Source organism: Salarias fasciatus, chromosome 17 (assembly GCF_902148845.1).
Source record: "Salarias fasciatus chromosome 17, fSalaFa1.1, whole genome shotgun sequence".
Taxonomy (NCBI): Eukaryota; Metazoa; Chordata; class Actinopteri; order Blenniiformes; family Blenniidae; genus Salarias; species Salarias fasciatus.
Genome location: NC_043761.1, coordinates 2,250,904 through 2,273,991, shown reverse-complemented (window position 1 = coordinate 2,273,991; position 23,088 = coordinate 2,250,904). Strand labels below are relative to the sequence as shown.

Sequence of the window (23,088 nt, the reverse complement as noted above, 5' to 3'; positions counted from 1 at the left end):
TGCTTTAAATCTCATCCACATCGCCCCTACAACAATCATTAAACCCAAATAACCACCAGGCTGAAGGCCAGGCTTCCTCGGCGCCACCTCTGTCTACTTATTTAACAAAGACCTTATTAATGATTGTAGCAATACAAGATAAAAAAAGAAAAACCCAAGGCAATGGAATGAAAATATGAGGGTGTTTTTTCATTTTAAGTTTAGTTATTTAAATGCAGAATTTCTAACTTCAAAAAAACAAAAGTGTTGTGTGACACACACCTTTAAAGCTGAAACATTGAAATGTAAAAAAATAATAAAAAAAAAAAGACGTAGATATGAAGTTTATTGTCTTTTCAATAGAATTCAACTTCACTTTTCCAATTATTTCTGTCACAATAAATTCCGAGACATTTGAATGTTTGGGGGTTTTTGAGGAAAGTTTCCATCGTTTCAAACATCAAGCTGCTGGCTTCATGTCTGCACTGCCACCTTGTGGCCGCAGGCTGGAACTGCAGCACACCGACAGAGGAGACGGTTTCTTTCCTTCTTCCGGTTCAGTCGTCTCTCTGAGCAGCTTTGTGTGTTTCTGGCTTTGGTTTTTCCAAACATTCACTCGGATTTCACAACCGGATCGGTTTGTTTAATGTCCGCAGGACAATAAAATTCAGGGTCCTGGTTTTTTTCTCATGTTCCTTCTCTCTTAGAGTAAGATTTAAAGTAGATAACTAAAAAAACACCTGTGTGTTCAAACCGTGGAGTCCTGAAATCTTCGAGTAGGAAGGCAGAAAAGTCCTGAAGTGTCTTTGACAAAGTCTTAAATAAGTCCTGAAGATCTCAACAGATTCTTGAAGAAATCCTGACAAAGTCTGGAAGAAATCCTCAAGGATTTTGAAAATCTTGACGAAAACTTAAAGGATTCTGGGAGTCTTGTGGAGGTGGGGGAGGGGTCGTTAGGTCAGGGTAGGTTTGGGTTGGTACTTCACTCGGTTGAACTCGTCCACCGTGGTTTCCACCGGCGGCGTCTTCCAGTACTCCTCCAGACCCAGAGCCAGGCACAGAGCGATGGCCGCCACCTGAAACACACACCCCACAGAGCGATGGCCGCCGCCTGAAACACACCCCACACAGAGCGATGGCCGCCGCCTGAAACACACACCCCACACAGAGCGATGGCCGCCGCCTGAAACACACACCCCACACAGAGCGATGGCCGCCGCCTCAGACACACACCCCACACAGAGTGATGGCCACCACCTGAAACACACCCCACACAGAGTGATGGCTGCCACCTGAAACACACCCCACACAGAGTGATGGCCGCCGCCTGAAACACACACCCCACAGAGCGATGGCCGCCGCCTGAAACACACCCCACACAGAGCGATGGCCGCCGCCTGAAACACACGCCACACAGAGTGATGGCCGCCGCCTGAAACACACCCCACACAGAGCGATGGCCGCCACCTGAAACACACCCCACACAGAGCGATGGCCGCCACCTGAAACACACACCCCACACAGAGCGATGGCCGCCGCCTGAAACACACCCCAGACAGAGCGATGGCCGCCACCTGAAACACACCCCACACAGAGCGATGGCCGCCGCCTGAGACACACACCCCACACAGAGCGATGGCCGCCACCTGAAACACACACCCCACACAGAGCGATGGCCGCCGCCTCAGACACACACCCCACACAGAGTGATGGCCACCACCTGAAACACACCCCACACAGAGTGATGGCTGCCACCTGAAACACACCCCACACAGAGTGATGGCCGCCGCCTGAAACACACACCCCACAGAGCGATGGCCGCCGCCTGAAACACACCCCACACAGAGCGATGGCCGCCGCCTGAAACACACGCCACACAGAGTGATGGCCGCCGCCTGAAACACACCCCACACAGAGCGATGGCCGCCACCTGAAACACACACCCCACACAGAGCGATGGCCGCCGCCTGAAACACACCCCAGACAGAGCGATGGCCGCCACCTGAAACACACCCCACACAGAGCGATGGCCGCCGCCTGAGACACACACCCCACACAGAGCGATGGCCGCCACCTGAAACACACACCCCACACAGAGCGATGGCCGCCGCCTCAGACACACACCCCACACAGAGTGATGGCCACCACCTGAAACACACCCCACACAGAGTGATGGCTGCCACCTGAAACACACCCCACACAGAGTGATGGCCGCCGCCTGAAACACACACCCCACAGAGCGATGGCCGCCGCCTGAAACACACCCCACACAGAGCGATGGCCGCCGCCTGAAACACACGCCACACAGAGTGATGGCCGCCGCCTGAAACACACCCCACACAGAGCGATGGCCGCCACCTGAAACACACCCCACACAGAGCGATGGCCGCCACCTGAAACACACCCCACACAGAGCGATGGCCGCCACCTGAAACACACACCCCACACAGAGCGATGGCCGCCGCCTGAAACACACCCCAGACAGAGCGATGGCCGCCACCTGAAACACACACCCCACACAGAGCGATGGCCGCCGCCTGAGACACACACCCCACACAGAGCGATGGCCGCCACCTGAAACACACACCCCACACAGAGCGATGGCCGCCACCTGAAACACACACCCCACACAGAGCGATGGCCGCCGCCTGAAACACACACCCCACACAGAGCGATGGCCACCGCCTGAAACACACCCCACACAGAGCGATGGCTGCCACCTGAAACACACGCCACACAGAGCGATGGCCGCCGCCTGAGACACACGCCACACAGAGCGATGGCCGCCGCCTGAAACACACACCCCACACAGAGCGATGGCTGCCGCCTGAGACACACACCCCACACAGAGCGATGGCCACCACCTGAAACACACCCCACACAGAGCGATGGCCGCCACCTGAAACACACACCGCACACAGAGCGATGGCCGCCGCTTGAAACACACCCCACACAGAGCGATGGCCGCCACCTCAAACACACACCCCACACCTCCATGCTCACACACTCTGGTCCAGGAGGACACACACCGCCCGGCTCCATGATGAGCGGCCCTATCGTTAAAATCAAAGATTAATCAAGTTTAACTAGAAACATATTTTTCCCGTTTACTTTAATGTCAGACATAATACTGATTTTTGTATTAGATCCTCTTCAGAAGCAGTTAAGAGTCACAGTTTAAGTGTGCAAATGCAGAAATTTGCCTTTTAGCCAAATATGTTTCCCAAAAGAAAATAATTGGGTACTAAATCAGTTCATGTGAACATCTGCAGTCAGAAAGCATGTATTTTCTGTACATTTGCCTCATATTAAAAAAAAAAAAAAAAAAAAAAAAAAACAGGACCGTCAAGATCCTTTCACATGATTTCAGATATTTTAAGCAGAAATTTAAATGTTTTTTTCTGGAAAATGTTTAATTTTTCAGAATTTGATTGTTCTTTAAGATCTTTGGCCAGAAGCTTAAAATAACTTAAAGTCCGTGTAAAGCAAAATCAGCCACTTTCTTCTAAACACCTTCAATAAGTCATAAATGTATTTCTTTACAACATATAAAAGCCATTCCTACATTTATGATTTCATTTTGGAGGTAGACTTCACAGACTTTTTTCAGCGCTTCTGTGTTCAGGATTTAATGGGCGGGTCAGAGATCAGGGCCGCGTGACGTAACGCGGCCCTCATTGGCATAAAGCCGCCCCTTAGCTGAAGCGATATAAATACATCTAGCGCATTAGCTTCGGTGGTTTTCCAGCTCACTTTCGAGTCCCGGATAGCATCTCGTACGACAGTTTGCAGCTAGCTAACCAGTCAGCCAGCCAGCTAACCAGGCCTGTCACCTCCACGCCGCTCTGCATCTTTCCTGCGTGCCACAAGGTAACGATGCCGTTAGCTAAATAAACCCGCGCGGCGCGGCCGGGTCCGGGAGGCCTCCTCCCCGGGGGTCGCGACAGTGTCGGACGCCGCCGCGGAAGGTGGGTCGGTTTCGGAGGGGGTCGGGTCGGTGGCGGCGACTCTGGACGCGCGCCGGGCCCTTCCCGCGGATCTCCCCAGCTGTGGACCCGCGGCTCCCGGCGGGTCGACTCGGCTGGCGCCTAGCGCCTGGCGCCTAGCGGCTGGCTAACTGGGGCGGACCGGGGGAATCCCACTGTTTCATTAAAACAAATAAATGAGCATTCTGATGGAGCCTGTGAGGAACGAGGCTGAGCTCCTCAGCATCTGACTGAGTCCGTTTGTGGCTCTGATGGCTCACATCGGTCGGGCTGTTAGCGCTAGCTTCCATTGTCATTGCAGAGGTCACTGTCACAGTGACACGGAGGCGTGTGGGCGTGGCTCCAGCGCTTCCAGCTGACACGCCCCCAGCGTGTCACAGCAGAGAGAAGAGCTTGTTTCTCCATGATTTTGAGACCTTATTTTATATACTCAGCAATTTTTTCAATCATTCAAATTTGGCTCAGTGGTTAATGACACCTGTTTATGCAGTGTGACAAACTCATGACACACATTTATTTCTGCTTTACTCTGACTTTAACATTTGTGCGATGAAGCTGTCTGAGTTGTGTTTGTTCACCGTGATGGTGGCGAAGGCTGAGATGATTCCGATCCTCAGTTTGATGGGAAATCCAACGTAGCTCTTCAGGATCGGACCGCAGGGCTACCGGGGGGGGGGGGAACAGATGAAGGAGGATTTCCTGAAAGGTGTGGAAGACGGCTGGGAGCGGGAGCTTCAGGTCTACCTTGGAGTGAACCCAGAACCCGGCAGGGTGAATCCCGCCGTCCAGCTTCACACACGGCCCCTCGGAGCTGGAGTTCCTCTGCTGAGAGCTGGGAGGCAAAAACACTTCAGGACAGAGTCAACACGCCTGGAGAGACCCCAACATCTTCTGTCCTCCAGCTACCCGGGGCGCCGTGTCTCCATGAACCTCCAACAAGAAGCTCAGAGAAAATCAGCTTCTATTCCAAATAGTAAATATCTTCAAATAAGCGTGTACTCCTTTAAGTTAGAAAAAAGTTTAAAAAATGATGCTTATCTTTAATGTCTAATTGAAAATCTTTAAATTAAAAAAAATTGTATTTGTCCGTCATAAAATTGAAATAATTTCTCAAGAAACTCTAAAAAACACAATTTTCAATATTCTCGTGTTGCATTTTCTTAGAATGCAGAGAAACAATAAGAAATTCAGTTTGATGCAAAACTTGCATGAAGATCAAGAAACTGGGGACGACTTTTTGAATCTCTTTAAAATCAAGACACGAAAAAACTTTCAAGGAGAAATCTTTGCATATTAAGACAACTTGAAATGTCTCAAAAAAAATTAAACCTTCAAAGAAAACTATTTCTGAAGGGAATTCTGAACCTTTTAAACGTCTGAAGCTCATGAATCTCCACAAACTCTTGATCAACACTAAACCCGTCCTCTAAAGACTCCAGGACTCTGAAACACTGGTGGAGAAAATTAGTACTTTTAAAATGGATGAAAAAGTCAAACTCATCAGTTTGAAGAATTAAGAATTTGAGAAAGTAAGACTGTATTTCAGGTCGTGTGTTGTAACCTGGACTGCAGGTCAAAGGGCGTGACGGGAGGGTCGCAGAAACAGGAGACAGGAAGTCGATTGTCCCAGTCTTCATAACTCCTCAGACCGCAGCAGGAATCCTTGAAAGAAATGAGTGATTCCAGTCAGTCCGATGCTTCATCCTCTGAAGATCGACTGAATGTTTGAGCGAATAAAAGAGGAGCGCATTAATATTGTGCTCTTTCTCTCTCCTGAACCTCCCGAAGCTCTGCTGCTGCTCATTCTCACCGCCGCCGCCGTAAATCCTTCAGCTCGGGCGCAACAGCGACTCATTCCAAACAGTTTACAGAACAGAGCGTCTCCCCGCTCACCGAGCTCTGGAGTTTGTTCAGCTCGCGCTGGACGCCGCCGTCGGCCCTGTGGAGCGGCGTCACGTTCAGGAACAGCTCGTCCACGGCGCCGTCCATCTGCACGGCAACACACAGCAGCGGCCCGGGATCACTTGGCGTAAACAGCCGGGACGGTTTACGAGGCAAGGCTCCCCAGATGTTTACACATGTGGATTAACCCCTTCAGGACTGAGCAGCCGTGGAGGAAGAGCAGAGTTCATGAACAATGGAACAGGCCTGGGACTGTGAGGATTTGCTCTTCGTGCTGCAGTACATGCATTGACCTGGAGGGGGCAGCGGGGGGGAACCAGGCAGTACCTGACCTGTGGGGGCGGCGGGGGAACCGGGCAGAGGCAGTACCTGAGCTTGAACCTGAACCAGCGGCGAGGCGACGACCATCAGAGCCACGAACTCCACGAAGATCAGAGTGGAGAACTGGAAGAGACGGACACACTCATACTGGTTCAGCTGCCGCTGGAAGGACTTGATGGAGTGTTCTAATCTCTGGAGGGGGGAGGGGGACGCTTTTCAAAAGGAAGGAAACCTGTGGAAAACAGGGAGGTTTTCTGGTTCTCCCTCTCCGTCAGGACTGTCTAGTTCTCTAGGAAGGTTTAAACACTTGTGGACTTGCATATACATCCTTGTGAGGACCAAGGAACAATTTAAAATGTAGAGCAGGGACGTTTTTTAAAACCTTAGATTTTGTCTACTTGTTTTTAAATCCTTGTGAGGACTTGATCAAATGCTTGGTAAATGGTAAATGGTCAGTGTTCTACACTTATATAGCACGTTTTCATCTGCATTAGCAGAGACCAAAGCGCTTTACACTGCATTATCACATTCACCCATTCACACACACATTCACACACCGGTGGAAGCGGCTGCCATGCAAGGCGCTCAGTCCGCCCACCGGGGTGCTTGAATGCTTGAATCTGAAAAGTGACCATTTCTGCTGAAGTTCAACATTTTTTTTCAATCATATTGAGCTCATTGGAATATCAGGAATATCAGTTTATCAGGAATATATTGACTCAGAGAGACGCTGAAAAGCGAATCAATGTGTTTTGTTATTTCCAGAGTATCAAAGAGTCTGAAGAACTTAAGCTTGAGAAATCAATTAAAATGCTGCGACAGTACGGAGAGACCACATCACTTCAGTGGCTTCCTCTTAAATCTAGAAAATTTAAATAATAATTCAAAGACGAATAAAACTCTCCTCTCTCGTGTACCTTTGCTTGGACTGTATGAAGTCAGTCAGATTCATCACGGATGTAACAAAGGTTCTGTTTACAATGTTTCCAGTCCTTTCAGCATTTTCATTTCAGAAAAGCTTCGCCTTCACACAGCAACATTTTGAAAATGATGTCCATGAGCACGGAAACAGGAGTTGGTTGTTCTTATAAAGAAACCAAACACAGCAGCAAGAAAACAGGCGTTCTAAAGGACAGGCGACCGAGCTGGGTTGTTATTACTGTGATTGTCAGATACAAAACTACCAGGAAGCGTTCCCTACGGCCATGTTGAGCAGGCGCAGTGGCAGCGTTTCATCCAGCCTTCAGAGACAGGGCCGTTTTAAAAAGTTGTGTTTTCCTCTGTTTCCATGGAGATGGAGCATTTTGGAAAAGCTCCAAAGCCGTTTTCAAACAGTTGCATTTTCAGTGACTCCGACCACCATTGATGAGTCCACTGACCCCCAAAACAGCGCAGAACTTTCTGTTTACAGTTAGGAATGTTGTGTAAATGGCGATAAAGTCAGAGCCTGCAGGGAGGCGAGTCTCACCACCAGCAGCAGAGGTTTGAGGTCCAGAGACGCGCCGCAGATCCCCAGAACCGACAGGATGACGGTGAGCGGGCCGAAGACCTGCAGGACCAGCAGGCCGTCGCTGCTGGACAGCTGGTCGAACAACTGGGAAACACAGACGGACCCTGAATGCATCGATCCGCACGGGTTGGACATTTAAACAACAACGCAGGTTCATGAAGGAGCGTCTGAAGCTTCACCTCTGCTGCCGGGATGTTGCCATCGATGGGGGAGAAGCCGACGCCGATCATCACCACGCCGGACACCTGCAGTGGGGGGGGGGGGAGGACGCCGCGTCAGACCTCTGTTGTTGAGTTTTACCAAAGAGGAAATGTTTGAGCAGCATTCCTGTGAAAGTGCTGCTCGTCCCCTGAGAGGCGGCCGCCGGCGTCCCGTCAGCTGGAGCGCCAATGGGCCGCATGGCCGACGGTTCAGACGGGAAAACACGAGAGCACCAACACACACACCAAGGTCTGACTTCACCGTCAGGGTGTCAGGGTTTGGGCTTAACGCTCCGCCTCGTAAACAACATGAGAACACAGACGGGGGATTAAACAGAGTCCAACCAGTCACAACATGAACGGAGCTCCGGTGGTAAAACCCGAGCAAAACATTCTGGATTTTTGGGAGAAAATTCAGGATGAACCTGAAATGCACGATAACTTTATGAACTTAATGTGACGCCTTCTAAACTCCTGAATGCACATCAGCTGCTGCATGTTTCTGCGAGGTGAAGTGTCCACCGAGCTCAGAGTCTTCGGCAGGTTGAGCAGAGACGAGACAGACTGGAAGAGTCTCGCAAAGACAGACGTGACCACATGATGACGGCTCTAACCGCCTCCAGAGTCCTGAGGAACCAGAGGATGAACAACACTCAGCTCCAGGCACAGCTGACCGAGGTGAGAAGCTCCAAGTGTCATTCGGACCTTTGGAAACCATTTATTCAGCTGGAGCACCTGCAGGGTACCTGAACACACCACCAGGGACCGGCGCCGTCGTCTCAACGGACCATTTCACGGACATATAAAGGTAGACAAACTGCCGTACGTCAGTCCAGCTAGTGAAATGTGATGTTCGTCTGTGAGATCTGTTTTCAATGTTGCGCCCATCATTAGCAGCAGAGAGAGCAGTAAACACACACATCCTTCCTGTTCGGCCGTCTGGGCTCTGCTGCTCCTCTCAAACACCTTAGAGAGGCGGTCAGTGCAGACGCTATGATTCTACTCGCTTCAAATCTACAATCCTGCGATTCAGTGCACATGATTCTGTTTATAGCTATTTGTAGGAGCAGGAAGCAGCAGAACACAACCTGCTTTTGCACGATTCTGATCGTGAAGTGAGAAAAACACATCTAGAAGATATGACATACTAAAAAAATCTGAAAAATCTGTCATGTTTTCACAACAAAGTGACAAAACAATCAAAGAACTGACTGAAAACATAACTGTACACTAAACAAACACAGAAGACCTCAAAATAAGATGAAATGATGAAAAATGCAAAGTGACACAAAAAAAAGTGTCAAAACTATTAACTGCAATAAAAAATATGTTCAAAATCAGACGGCGAACAAGCACAAAATCACAATGAACTACATGAATTAACCATGAATATCAAACCACCACAAATTTCACCACAAATTCACTTAAAATGTGCAGCAAAAGAGACTCAAAAGTGAAAAAAAACAAGAAATCTCTCCAAATTTGCATCAATAACACAAATGCAAAGATAAAATCACAAAGATCTGCAAGAATTATACAATGAATTTGCAATACAAAATAAAGAGAAAAATGTAGAAAACAAGAAATATTAAAAAGCATGAGACAACAGTGAAAAACTAAAATAAACAAAATGGCAATAAAGTGAAAAAATAAATTGAATTTGAGGATGAAAGTGAAAAAATGAAAAGAAAGTCTAGCTAAAATGAACGAGGAGACTGAAAGCAGCTTTCCAGTCTGTTGGGGTTAGGGTTGGGGTGAGGTAAAGGTTAGGGTTGGGGTTGGGGTTAAGGTTGGGGTTGGGGTTGGGGTTGGGGTGAGGTAAAGGTTAGGGTTGGGGTTGGGGTTAAGGTTGGGGTTGGGGTGAGGTAAAGGTTAAGGTTGGGGTTAGAAGCTGCGACGACGCTCCGTCCTCCATCAACACCCCCGTCTTACCAGCAGCAGCACGGTCACGCAGATCGACAGGCCTCGTAAGTAGCTCCTGCAGCCAGCCATGAGCGAGCCGTCTGAGGGAGCCGGGCGAAAATAGAAACACAGTAGAGAACCACGGCACCCCCCCCCCCGCCCCCCCACCCACCTCCTCCTCCACCCCCACCCCCACCCCTCTGTGATGGATGCTGTTTAAAGCTCTGGCAGCGTTCGGCCGCAGAATCCACAACATGACCAAGTTAGGAAGATCAGCTGGGAGCAGTGATGGAGGGGCAGATATGAAGGGAGGGGGGAGGGGGGGGGGGGAAAGAAAAAAATGAGAGCGAACAACAGCTGTGACTGTGACAACGGACGAGACAGGAGCCGGGAAATCAACCGGCCAGAGATCAGCACCGACCGGACGACACAAACCATGATGAGTTTTATAGACGAGAACCGAACAGACGGAGAAAAGCTCCTGCTGGAAACACTGAGGAACAGACCAGAACCTCTGGAACTGGTTCTGGATTTGCTGTGGACCAGTTTCAGAGCCATTTAAAACTAAAAAACTCTAGCTCCAGGTGTGTTTAGGATCTGGGTTCAAACCACTTCTGGACTGGTTTTATACTGGTACAAGTCTAGTTTCAGAAGTTTAGTATCGGATCGGAGCAGTTTTAGACTAAAACTAATTCTAACCAATAATTCAACCCAGGTAAAAAGTAGTCTGAAATTAAATTGATTTTGAGTGAGGCTGAAGTTAAAGTCTTTAAACCTGCCATGCACTGCTGTGCAGTGCTGTGTTTCGGATCTGGTTTCAGACCAGTTTAAAGTCTTGTTTAGTGTTGGGCTCAAAGTATTTTTGTATCTGATTTTGAAGTAGAGTTGTGTGAACGTTAGACCAGATTTAAAGAGAATTCAGATTAGTTCTGAACATGTTTGAATCACCAAGTTTCTCTGGATGCCGACTCACTATGAACACAGAATAATGCTAATCACAGCTAATGTGGCTACAAGCTAATGCTAACCACTGCAAACACAGACCAGTGCTAACTGTATCCACTATGGATGCAGACTAATGCTAATTAAACCCACTGCGAGTACAAACTAATGCTATTCATGCTAATGGGGATAAAAGCTAATGCTAATGCTAAATGCTGAGTGAACGTCCCTACAGGCTCTGCAGAGGAATCCAGAGGAGAGATTAAAGTGGTGCTGTGTTGACTTTACACTAAAAATAACTGGTGTGTGTGTGTGTGTGTGTGTCAGAGGGAGAGAGAGAGAGAGAGAGAGCATCATCAACAGGATCCCAGTGGACCTTCACATCAGCTCACAGAACATTGACTGCTATAATGATCCTGAGTTGAGTCCCTGTGTGGCCTGCAGGTGGCGCCAAATCACAAACACACACAAACACGCGCACACACACAGGCTGCAGCTGCTGGTAAATCAAATTCTTTTCATGAAGAAGAATGAGGCCTGAAACCTTAATGATTGAAGCCTGAGATGAAAACATCAGATGTGGCTGAAGCTCCCAGAGTTCCGTAACACTCCTCTTCATTCCTTCAGAAAAGTCAACAGTCTGTCGGTTTGCCTATAAATCCTCTAATCTACCATCCAGATCCATGTTTCTGTCTCTATTGATGGAGACAGACTGAGTTCCTGCGTCCTCCAGGCCTCCTGCTTCCACACGGCTGACCGTAATGAGGCTCGTTATCCGGCTTCCTGCCGATGAACTGTTACGACATTCAGCCGTGTTGAAGCAGGTCCTGACTTGTTTCGTCTTCCAGTTTATTTAAATTCAGCTCCTCCCTGCAGCCACAAGGCGGCGTATCGTGAACAGAACCTGGGACGGGTTCCACAGGTTGCGCCCACATCGCCAATAGATCCGGATTTTGTAATCCTCAGATCTTTATCTCGTTTTTAGTCCACAAATGCATCGGGAGCTCAGCCGAGCCACAAAATCAGCATTTAACAGGAAAATTAAGACAAACAACAACAAACAAAACACTCAAAATGATCACATCCCAAAAACATTTTTATTTATAAAACAAACAAAAGCTGTTTTACAAAGCTGAGGAAAGCCTGAGGATATTTATCAGAATTATGAAAAAAAAAAAGAAATTTACATAAAAATTTACTTTTAGAGACTTACGGAAACTTTTAATGTGAAAATATAGAAGTTTTAATCAGCATTTTGGAGAATATTGTTCTTTGAGGCCTCAGAATCAACAGAAACTTGCTCATTTTACAGGAATTATCTTTAAAAACCACTAAAGTCCAAGTTTTAAGTTTATTTTTAGATAAATATGTCTTGTGTTGCAGTTCACCTAAAATTTCAGTTACGTCAAACATTTTCCGAGCTCGAATGAACTCAGCCTCGAACTGGCTGAAACTGGCTGCTGCTGATTGGCCGAGAGGCCACAGTCCGGCGGCGGTCAGGCGGTGTTGGAGGTGGGGCCGCCGTCCTTCCTGCCGATCTGACAGTAGAGGATCATTGCGAAAACCATCCCGAAGATCTGAGGAGGAAACGGTTCTCATATGAGGTTTTTTCTTATTCAACTACTTTCTGATGGGTTTTTATTTCCTTCATTTATTTTTGCTTGATAATTAAATTTGAGTGTGTGTGTGTGTGTGCGTGTGTGTGTGTGTGTGTACAGACCATGAGGATGGCGATGGCGAAGGCGATGCCGATGATCACGTTGGTGTGTTGCTTTATCTCCTCAATGATTTTGTCGACACATGGCTGCAGGGCGACGTCACACCGTCAGTAATGCGATTACTTTTGTACCGGCTGGTTACCTTCTGAGCTTGCTCACCGTGGAGTAGATCTGGCTGGAGGAGCAGCCCAGCGCCGTGTCGGTGGCGTTGCAGCGGCAGGAGGAGGGCGGTGGGCTCCAGTCCGACGGTCCTCTCGACAAACCACAGCACTTCAGCTGGAGGGACACGGCTCACGGTTAGCCCGCTGCTAGCTTGATGTTAGCTCGCTATTAGCCCACCGTTAGCTTAATATTTTATACAACAACATAACAATGATACATTTTTCTAATTTTTTCAACCTCTGACGCCATTTTTCTTCTTTATTCGTGCAGCTGAAAGACAAATTATGTCTCTACTTGTTCCGGAACAAGACAAGAGAAAAGTTCAGCGTCCTTCAGAACATGCTAGGTCATGGTGGTTCCAGAGAGGGAACCTTCTCAGAGGACGTTCCTGACCTGTCGCTGGATTTCTTCCAGGTCGTCCCTCACATCTTGAGGCTGACTCGACAGCGGCGTCAGTTTGTCCAGCTTCTCCTTCACGAAGTCCGTCACCTGCAGACACACGACAGCATGAAGACAGACCGCGGGAAAGCAGCGCCGCCGCCCGGCCGCCGCTCCTCCGCTCTCACCGTGTTCTCCTTCACCGCTCCCAGGATTCCAGCCGCCAGAAGCAGGATGAAGATGACCAGCAGGCTGATGAAGAACTGACGGAAACAGACAATCCAACGTCAGACTGACATAAGTTCTTCTCTCTCTCTGACCTCAGGCTCCAGCAGGGGCTGATGGGCACTAATGGACTACATGTTGTACCACAAGGCAACTGCTTGGGTCCACGACTGTTTTTTTTTGTTTTTTCATTGTTAAAAATGTGCAAAGATAGTCTTTATTTAGATTATGTGACTCAATCAGAAGCATCGACTCGAATCCAAACTTTGATCTACTTCTAAACTATACAGTGGTTTCATTTTTACAATGCTGCGGCCATCTACAGCCTCTAGAGGGCGACACTGCAACTGAACCCAACTACTTGTAATCTATATGTCAATGTCTTCATACTGACAATAAATAACCCAATAAAAAAGATACAGGAATGTGTAACAGGATCACTACTGCTGAGAAAAGACCATCTTCTATGCAGATGATGTAACTCTTAAGCTACATGTGGTTTAGGATTTTAAGAGTAGAACTTTACATTTCAGCTGATTTTCAGAACTGTCTTGAACTATCCATTCCTCCATTTACTGAGCTGCTTCATCCTTTTCAGGGTTGCGGGGGGCTGGAGCCAATCCCAGCTACTTCGGATGAGGGCGGGGTCACCCTGGACAGTTTGCCAGTCTGTCGCAGGGCCTGTCCTCAACTGAAAATCTTAAGTTTCTCTGCGATGTCTTCATGTTTGCTGAAAACAGTTTGTCAAACTTTAAAGGATGCGAGCGTGACTGGATGGCGTTCCGCAAGGAATGTACTAAAGACCACTACCGTTTTCTTCTTTCTCTAAATGAAACTAAAACCACTTTCTGTAACATTTTCAGGCTTAATTTACCACAAAACTCAACAAGAATCAGTTCAAGTTACGTGAAACAAAAAAATACAAAAGTGCTAAAAACTCTCTGGTTTTTTAATGACCTGATTTTTACTAAGACCTAATTTGTCAGTCACAAACTGGCTTTGGATGGACTGAAAAAAACTAATTCTTCTCCAGATTCAGGCTGAGATTTTTAATGGCAAAAACCGTGAAAACGACTGAAATAACCAAGACAGCGATGCAGACAGTGAAAAAGCCGAAGCGACGTCCTCACCAGCAGCAGCATGCAGCGGTTCTCCCTGATGGCGCCACAGCAGCCCAGGAAGCCGAGCGCCATGATGATCACGCCGATGGCGATCATCAGGTCAGTGCCGGGAATGGCTTCATCTGTAATCTGAGGGCAGGAAGGGGCGGAGTCAGATACTCGACACAAAAAAAAGGGTGTCTAAAGGTTTAAATTTGGAATGATCTTGTATTTTGGAGAACATTTGTTTGATTGAAGCAAACTGTTCATAACAGAAAAAGGTTTTTTTGCAAGTTTTCATTGCTGATGAGACAGAAGTCAGAATGATCGATTGTTCAGAAATGTTATCAAATTATTTAAACACCATTTCGATGGAAGATTAAAGAAAAAAAATTTGAGAAACTCACCTTGTTTCCATCTTTATTCACTTTCAGGTAGATCGAAACGCCCAGAATGATGCATCCGCTGATCTGAAGAGAAGAAAAGATGTTGAATGAAAAAATAAATTAGAATCTAATAAAGTGAAGCAGTTTGGGTCAAAATTTTAAATTCCTATAATAAACATGTATAAAAACATGTAATGATGTGAAAACTACTCTGATTTAATTTAATTTTTTTCAAGTGATTTCAAGCTTCAGCTGCTTATCTCTGGTTGATCGCGGTTATTTTCACGCATGCCGGTTTGGTCTGACGCACTGTCATCAGATCGGTCTGCGGTGCCGGCTGTGGTTTTACCGTCTGTGAGATCATGAGGGAGATAAACGGCGTCGCACATCCAAACAGAAAACTCTTTTTTTTCCCCCGCCGCCGGTCGCACTGCCGCACAAACTTTCAAATGCTGAGATTTTGCCGACTCCTGTAGCCAGCAGTCAGACAGCAGGTGGTCAAACAAGGCGCCACTTTAATGAGATTTACAGTGAACAACAGGCATATTTCACCCTCGTCATCATCTTCATCAACTGGGAACAACTCGTCCGCTGGGAGTCTGTAATCGAGTTACCATGGATCTGCTGAGAGCACGGCTGGAGCCAGTAAAGCTGCGGAGGCGTTTTTCAGCGTGGCGGCGGTGAATCCTCGACAGGCAGCGGAGATTCGGCGCCACATTTCTACATCCTGACGTCAAAGCAACATCCAAAAGCACCCGAATGACCAAAAACACCACAAATCTCATCATCTAGACCAGAAAACCATCTAAAACTGGCCGTTTCCTGCATTATTTATATTCTGTATCTAAATATAATTATTGTTTATAATATTTAAATGAAGTCACATAAGAAAAAAGAGGAATTCTGACTGAGATGTGAAAATAGAGGTCATTATTTGTATTTCTTTCAGATATTCAGTGCCTGTGACTGATTGAAGAGATAAAATGGGGAAGAAAAGACTCATGTATGCAAAAAAAAACTTTCCACTGAACCAACAAGCCTCACTGCTTTGTTTACAACCAACACAGGTTATTGCAGACGTTTACCTCCAAGATCCTGGACTGAAAAGACAAACTAGTTCCTTCACACACATATAAACACAGCAGTACATTACATTTATTTATTGTTTGTTTGTCTGACAACACAAACAATACATCACTTGTTCAATGACTGAAAAATATTTCAATGTTTTAGTTTGATGAAGATCCAAAAGAAATTCTCTTGTTTAATAAATGTGAGATCAACATTAGGAAAGTGTTGATGAAGTTTGTTAAAACTACAGATTTCTATCTTATTTGAGGTTCCAAAGTTCCTTAAAGGCTGCTTTAAGTTCTCAGTGTTTGACCTCTGACCTTCACTGTGAAACTACATTTTCACTAACAAATATAAGCAAAGTAAGTGAATGAATGGAGAGACGTGTGTGTGTGTGTGTGTGTGTGTGTGTGTGTGTGTGTGTCTGGGGGGGTTGGCCCCACCCTGAAACTGAACTGCTGCCTGTTTGTGGAGGGAGAGGCTGAGAGAAGCTGATATAACCTGTTTGACAGCCACAAAAATCCAGACTGAACCATTTTTAAAACGGACTAAAAGGATTAAAAAAGATCAAACAGAGAAATCTGAGGGAAAAGAGACACGACCACGAATCAAAACCCAAGGAAACGCTGGAAAACACACAGATAAAGGCTGTTTTCATGCCGATGGTAAAAAGAGACGACTTCACCATCAGACTGGTTGAGTTTTCCCACCTGTTGAGTCCGCGGCCGTACGGCTGGATTTACTCACCCAGAAGAGGAGGTTGAAGAAGAAGAGCAGGTATTTGATGCACTTGCTCACAGCCATGCTGCCGGCGCTGCGGTTCCTCGCTGCCCAGTGACTCCGCTCCGCAGACTGAAGACCGCCGACGTCCCCGGGCCTGTAAACAACCAGCCGGTTCTACCTGTTCCCTCAGGGCGCGGCCCTTTTGTCCTCCTCCTCCTCCTCCTCTTCCTCCTCCTCCTCCTCCTCCTCATGCTCGGCTCCGCCTCTTCTCTTCTCAGCTGAAGAGTCAGTGAAGCTCAGACTATCAGCAGCCTGTCTGCAAAAGACTCAGGACCTCAAGAGATTTGAAAAAAACTCAGAAAAACACAAAATCAGGTTGTTTTTTATGCTGGATGCAACATATTATAGTAAAGTTTATCATGACAGAGGAAAATCAGGATTAAAGTATTCTCCTGTGTGTACAGGAAGTAAACAAGCTCCACCTGCTGCTAATTGGTTTAATGTTTTTTCTTGGTAAACTTTGACTCTACAGCCGTTTTATGCTTCCGTCTCCCGGTAAATAAATCATCCGGTTTGACTCCATCACTGGCGCCGGGCGGCCATCTTGGAATATCTGTTAATTGAAAGCAGAATGAAGGTTCATGATCGAGGAAATCCTCAATTCAGCTTTAAAACCAGAATAAAGCAGTCACTTTTATTTAAGTTTCATTCAGAATGATCCTTTTCATGAGGAATTCAGAGTTTACAAGGTCAATTAAAACTTTTTAAAGAGGATTTTAACTTTTATTTTGAATTAAAAGGAATTAAAACTCCCATGTAAATGTAGGCAATGAGGTGAAACTGCTCACCCGTCCATGAGGAGTTTGCATGTTCTCCATGCGTGCTGCCTGGAATATGAGCTGGATGAAGGAGCTGGGAAGACAAAAGTAAAAACAAATTAACAAGTTAACATTTCTTCAGTATTTGTTTCGTTCTAATCTGTTCTGTTTTTACACGTCGATCACATTTTCCTGAATTCTGGAGTGAAACCAATGAGAAGTCTTCTCTGTTCTGAATGCGCAAATAAATGAAATAAACATGAAGTCACTGATTAATGGAGGGATGGTTTTCCTCCCTTTGAGAAGAGAGAGATGGAGAACAGGACGGAGGCTGGATCTGATGAGCTTTGATATTTATTCATTTTATCTGAACACAAATTGATGGTTCTCAGAGGATTAACTGTGACAGAGAGAATAAGATTAAAAGGTTCATTCACCTCATTGAGCCTTATAAATCATGTAAACCTGAATTAGAGGAGTAATGATAATGACTCTACACACGTCTTCTCCTAAAGGAGCTGAATGAGATGAGCTGAGCCCTCAGTCTGTCAGGAAACACAGCAGTAGCCTCATATCGCCACCTGGAGGCGGCAGGCCGGAAGTGAAACACTCATCTCACACCTCTTCATTTTTATGTCTCTAATTGACAATTTTTTTTATATTCTTAATTTTACATGCTGGTTTGTCTGATACAAGATTGAAATGCTTTTATTTATTCATACATAACGAATTAAATCTTTCAATTAACTGATAAATGACTTGATTCTTTATTCTTATAAGAAAGATTTGATTTGTATTTTGTCTCTTTGTCCCTCTAGTTTTTGTCTCGGCTGCTTCTATCGAAATGTTTTTCATTACTTGTATCTTAAACTAAGTGAACATCTTGTACATCACGTATTGAAATACGAAACAGTGATTTTTTTTTTTCCATGGAAAAAAAAGTAGTTTAAACAAAGAACAATGTTTGATTAACATAATTATATCGGGTAAAATAAAATTATGCCTTTTTAAAGTAAAGTCTAGTCTCTAGAAAGCAGGAAGAAATGTTTTGGCAGTTTGACACCGATGAGAAAACACTGATCTTGATCTATAATCACAGATGAGAGCGATAAGAAGTGACACATTATCACCTCTCCATCTTATCTTTTTTACGGGAGCAGATCAAATGTTTGAAGGCTGAATGAGTTTGAATGAGCTGGATCGTGACTGCGATGGGATCCCAGCAGCTCACACTTTGTTAATCATCCATATAAAAATGATTCCCTCCTTCTGGTGTCAGGTTACCGACTGGAAGCGGGAGTCAGCTCGCCGTTTCCTCTCTTCCTGTCGCAGTCTGGCTTCATTCGCTGGATTGACACAGACTCTTCAGGAAGCAGCTCCTCCTCCTTCACACTTAAATGACAAAGGTCAACTTTTAATGCGTAGATGAAACTAAGGGGTTTTTTTCTGTCGTTCTAGTCGCGCCACCAGCTCCAGAAGTGAGTAAACAAGCTTCATCTGCTGCTCAGTGTGCTTTGAAAACATGGATGTGGTCTGCAGTGATGTTTCATGGATACCGTGTTCGTCGTGGATTGTTCTGAGCCAAGGAGAGTCCTCGTGACGCTTCACTGACAAAACCAACGGCTCGAAAAACAGCAATGAATGTGTCTATGGTGCAACATCTGTGAAGTATTAGAGGCGCTTTCCTTTTTTTCTGGGTCAGATCTTAAATGTCTGAACTTTTTTATCTGTGAAAAACATCATCCCATCTGTCCTGTGGAGCTTCAAGAAGAACACATAGCAGATAAGTCAGAAAGCCTGCAGCCTCTGAAGCTAATTTGTCACATCAGTTGCAATAAAGACAGTCAAGACAGGCTCTGTGGTTTGTACAAGGAGTCACCCCCACCTGGAAGATCCGGTTCTGTCCATGGACCAAATGTTGCAGTACCATGGAAGCACTGCGGGGGCAGTGTTGGGAATAGAAGCGCTTGAACTGTAACTGTGTGACAGCTTGAGGTGTTTCATGTCCACACAGACTAATCCACCTGCAGCGCTGCCTCAGATTGTTTCTCTCTCTCAAAACTAGACTAGAAGCAGTACCTCCTTCCACAAAGGACTACGCACTGTTGAGGAAGACAAATTGGCGCTTTCATAGCTTTAATACATGCGTTGCAAAATGATGCAAAATCAATACCCCACAGTCTCAAGCTTTCTAAGACCAACAGCCCGAAACCAATCCACAAACTGTCTGCAATAACACCAGATGGAAATAAGACAAGCCATTCCATTGAGTGCTAAACACACACGACTGATTTTAACGCGTTGTTTACGTCCACCCTTACCTTCTTCCTGGTTTCGACTGTTTGGTTAAAGAGGTTCTTGTGGTCATTCAGGCGATCCAAGATGACAACAGCCAAAGAAGAGCTGTGGAAAACACTGCAGGAGCTGAACGAGAAACACTTCAAAGAATTCCAGTGGTTTCTGAAGGGGAGCGACGTGGCCGGGGGTCACATCGCGGAGGCCCGGCTGGACGGGGCAGACCGGCAGGATACGGTGGACCTCATGGTCCAAAAATACCACTGTGACGGAGCTCTGGAGACGGCTGCTTGGATCTTCGAAAAGATGAACCGGAATGATCTATCGAAGCGATTACGAACCAGAGGTGAGTCTGAACGTTTGACTGGCTTTCCCTCAAACTTAAAAGTGGTCAGCACAAGTGAGAAGCCCCAGGGTTGATTCTGAGCTTTGGTGCCTTTCTGCGTTTGGATCAGAAGGGTCTTTTGGCTTTATCTAAGTCTAGTCCTGCATCTGGTTAAAGCTTTACTAGTTCCAGACAATAAAATAACAGATAATCAAATTTTTTTCCTCTTCCTTGTTTCAGGCCACCAGAACCTGAAAAGTCAAACCAACAAGTCCGAACTGAAGGAAACAACGGCTAAAATCCAGCACATGATCGAGGTGCGACAGAAGAAGATTTGGGAAGTCAAAAGGTCGTCTGAAACCAGCAGGAAGTCTGCAGAGCAACAGATCAGGAACTGTAAGAAGGTCTTGACTCTCCTGCGTCAGTCTGTGGAGGAAAGTCTGCTGACTCTCATGGAAGAGATTGAGAAACAGCAGAAAAGCAGTGAGGAAGAGGCCAATGCGCTGATCCAAGAGCTGGAACAAGAGTTGTCGATACTGTTTAGAAGCACCAAGATGGAGACGCTTCCCTTCAGAGACCAGTCGACGTGGACGGATGTCAGAGTGTCTCAGCCCTCATATGGACGCGTCATGCTCACCACAGTCAATCTGCTAAAGGGAAAACTCACTCAACAGATGGAGACGCTCCTCGATAAGGCCAAACTGAGCCGGGCGCAGCAGTTTGCGGTGGACGTGACGCTCGACCCCAACACGGCACATCCGAACCTCACCCTGTCCCACGACGGGAAACAGGTCTACAGCAGCAGTGTGAAACAAAACCTCCCCGACAACCCCGAGAGGTTTGACTCAGCCGTCAATGCTCTGGGGAAGCACAGTTTCTCCTCCGGAAGGTTTTACTATGAGGTGCAGGTGGAAGGGAAGACCTCCTGGGATTTAGGCGTTGCCCGGGAGTCCGTCAACAGGAAGGGATCCATCAACGCAAGCCCAGAGAACGGATTCTGGACCATCGGCTTGAGGACGGGGGGAATATATAAAGCCTCCACCGTTCATCTCAGTGTGAAGAGTCCACTGAAGAAAGTGGGAGTGTTGCTAGATTACGAGAAAGGATTGGTTTCCTTTTTTGATGTGGACTGTGCCGAGATCATTCATTCCTTCAAAGACTGTTCCTTTAAGGAGAAACTCTACCCATTTTTCAGTCCTGGAACTCATCGGGACGGCCAAAACTCCCGTCCTCTCATCATCTGCCCTGTCAGTCATGATTAGATCTGATCAAGTACAGAACATCCGCTTCAATAGGTAGAAACACTCAGGACGTCATGAGATCATGAGCAACATGTTGTGTTGCAGCAGGATTACTACTGCAACACCACAACTTCAGCAGGGTAAAACTAAGCTGCCGCACAACGTCGAAGCCCAGCTCACGCTCCTTATTAGTGGGTGAGCCATCTAACGCTTGTTTAAAGTCTTTTTTTATTTATTTATTGCACGTTCAAAATAAATGTACATTAAAAAAAAAATTAAAAACATCAGTGGCAGGGATACCAAGCATCCAGCATGTTTCAGATGTCGCCCATCAACACCATCAACAACCTTGTAAAAAAGCTCAATAATGAGCTCCTCATTCGGTTATTCTGTGTGAATCATTTAGACCCTAAGACAGAAAAGTTCGGCTGGACTTCATCAGCAAATCGCATGGACATTAACCAGAAATTTAACTGTTGATGTGTGTTTGTTTTTTCCAGAAGTCTCATTTGGTCACACTGACACACTCACAGCGACATAAAGAGACATGAGCTACAGCCTAAACCATCAACAGTTAAATCAACACAGCGGACTCATGTGGATTACTGTCGCAGTATTGGAGAAAGGAAATGACTTGGAGGACAAAGCGCTGTACAGGTTATATCATTCTTCCGCCTATGAGTTGAAGTCAGTGTTACAGAGAAAAGCTAAAAGAATAATCAGTCGAAAAAATATAGAAATCCAACAAACCCCATTATTCAGCCTGTTCAAATGATTGCTGTTGCCGGGTAATGGCAATTCTCTTACCACTGATAGTACATTCAACAGCCATGTACTTTAAAGTAATTCCATGTAATTTTACTTTTCCTGATACATTTTCACTGTTACCTTTTGTTTTTTTTTTTTTTTGACCAAAGCCATGTTGGTACATACTTGAGCCGCCACATGCAAAGGGAACATTCAGTGCTTTCAGCACCGCCTTCTGGCAGTCAGGGGGGATGAAACTGAACAGATTTGCGAAAAAGGGAAAGGAACTTTAACTTTAAAGGAAGAGATCTTCACAAAACCGAAATTCTGACACGCTCCATTTAAAACATTGATTGAAGGCAGGTTATGATTAAAATACAAGAAAACTAAACTAACTTGTGATGAGTGAGAGTGGCTGTGCCTCCGAGACTTCACAGTCTGTTTGGTCTTCATGTTTAGTAAGATTTTATTGTGATAAAGGCACAGACCAGACAGCTTCATTCTTCTTTATGGAATTTGAAAACTTGTTTTCTTTAATTTTTATAATGAATGAAATAAACTGAACAAATACTGCTACTTTTTCAAATGTTACTACCACTGCAGTACATTTAACAGCTATGTGCTTTAACTACAGGTCATTTTACTTTTCTTGTTACTTTTTTACTATTACTTTTTTCTAACAACTATTGGTGCTTTAAAACATTTATTTTTTTATTTTTACACATATTTCATTGCAATTATGACTATTACTGTCACTGCTATTCTTTGTTTTTTTTTGCTGTTTGTTGTATTTCATCAGTTAGTGAGATTTTTAAGTTTGTTTTTTTTTTAACTAGTATTGCTACTGTTACGGGTACCGGGCTGCGGCTCCCGTGGGCAGTTATATGTTGCTGAAATGATAAAGACGAAGTGATCACACGGGAGCCGTGGCTTCTCCTTCTCCGGATCATGCAGCTATCTTTATTAAACATGTCATTCTATTTACTATTCATTGACATTGTCCATTTTCAAAGGTAACAGCAAATCACTGTTTCTTTTTATCTCTGAAGACATATTCACAAGTTCACAAAACATGTGTTTCTTACACCAGGTCTTTTGCAAAATATAAACAAATCTGTCACATCTTTCAAAGTCATTCATCCAAAATCCACGCCAAA

At 45.7% G+C, this 23,088-nt stretch overlaps 3 protein-coding genes across 4 annotated transcripts; 1 reads left to right on the top strand and 2 right to left on the bottom strand.

Annotated features, from left to right (window-relative positions):
- Positions 1 to 237: 237 nt before the first annotated feature.
- On the bottom strand, positions 238 to 9,932 carry LOC115404273 (23 kDa integral membrane protein-like). Of its 2 annotated transcripts, XM_030113544.1 has the most exons (10): positions 9,831 to 9,932; positions 7,878 to 7,943; positions 7,657 to 7,782; positions 6,237 to 6,311; positions 5,859 to 5,954; positions 5,527 to 5,627; positions 4,710 to 4,797; positions 4,544 to 4,627; positions 2,935 to 2,950; positions 238 to 1,039 (listed from the first exon to the last, which is right to left on the bottom strand). In XM_030113544.1, the coding sequence occupies exons 1-10, from the start codon at positions 9,888 to 9,890 to the stop codon at positions 933 to 935; spliced, it is 819 nt and encodes a 272-aa protein (XP_029969404.1). In that variant the 5' UTR covers positions 9,891 to 9,932; the 3' UTR covers positions 238 to 932. The 2 variants fall into 2 exon arrangements, with proteins under 2 accessions (XP_029969404.1, XP_029969403.1); XM_030113543.1 differs by lacking the exon at positions 2,935 to 2,950 and having other exon boundaries at positions 241 to 1,055.
- Positions 9,933 to 11,820: 1,888 nt separating this feature from the next.
- LOC115404277 (tetraspanin-8-like) lies at positions 11,821 to 16,691 on the bottom strand. The gene is made up of 8 exons (XM_030113548.1): positions 16,530 to 16,691; positions 14,733 to 14,795; positions 14,356 to 14,475; positions 13,189 to 13,263; positions 13,016 to 13,111; positions 12,620 to 12,736; positions 12,463 to 12,546; positions 11,821 to 12,319 (listed from the first exon to the last, which is right to left on the bottom strand). Exons 1-8 carry the CDS (start codon positions 16,584 to 16,586, stop codon positions 12,239 to 12,241), a joined length of 693 nt encoding a protein of 230 aa, XP_029969408.1. The 5' UTR covers positions 16,587 to 16,691; the 3' UTR covers positions 11,821 to 12,238.
- A 3,627-nt stretch (positions 16,692 to 20,318) lies between these two features.
- On the top strand, positions 20,319 to 21,397 carry LOC115404274 (E3 ubiquitin-protein ligase TRIM21-like). The gene has a single exon (XM_030113545.1). The coding sequence runs from the start codon at positions 20,396 to 20,398 to the stop codon at positions 21,203 to 21,205; it is 810 nt and encodes a 269-aa protein (XP_029969405.1). The 5' UTR covers positions 20,319 to 20,395; the 3' UTR covers positions 21,206 to 21,397.
- Positions 21,398 to 23,088: the final 1,691 nt, after the last annotated feature.

Bases quoted from the DNA above. Each gene is read 5' to 3' on its own strand.
- LOC115404273 (XM_030113544.1), bottom strand. From the start codon at position 9,890: ATGGCTGGCTGCAGGAGCTACTTACGAGGCCTGTCGATCTGCGTGACC. The intron at 7,944-9,830 runs GTAAGACGGGGG...CCCCCACTGCAG, and splicing joins GCGTGACCGTGCTGCTGCTG to GTGTCCGGCGTGGTGATGAT. The intron at 6,312-7,656 runs GTGAGACTCGCC...CGTCTCTTCCAG, and splicing joins TCAAACCTCTGCTGCTGGTG to TTCTCCACTCTGATCTTCGT.
- LOC115404277 (XM_030113548.1), bottom strand. From the start codon at position 16,586: ATGGCTGTGAGCAAGTGCATCAAATACCTGCTCTTCTTCTTCAACCTC. The intron at 14,796-16,529 runs GTGAGTAAATCC...TCTTCTCTTCAG, and splicing joins TCTTCAACCTCCTCTTCTGG to ATCAGCGGATGCATCATTCT. The intron at 13,112-13,188 runs GTGAGAGCGGAG...GTGTGTCTGCAG, and splicing joins GAGCGGTGAAGGAGAACACG to GTGACGGACTTCGTGAAGGA.
- LOC115404274 (XM_030113545.1), top strand. From the start codon at position 20,396: ATGGAAGAGATTGAGAAACAGCAGAAAAGCAGTGAGGAAGAGGCCAAT.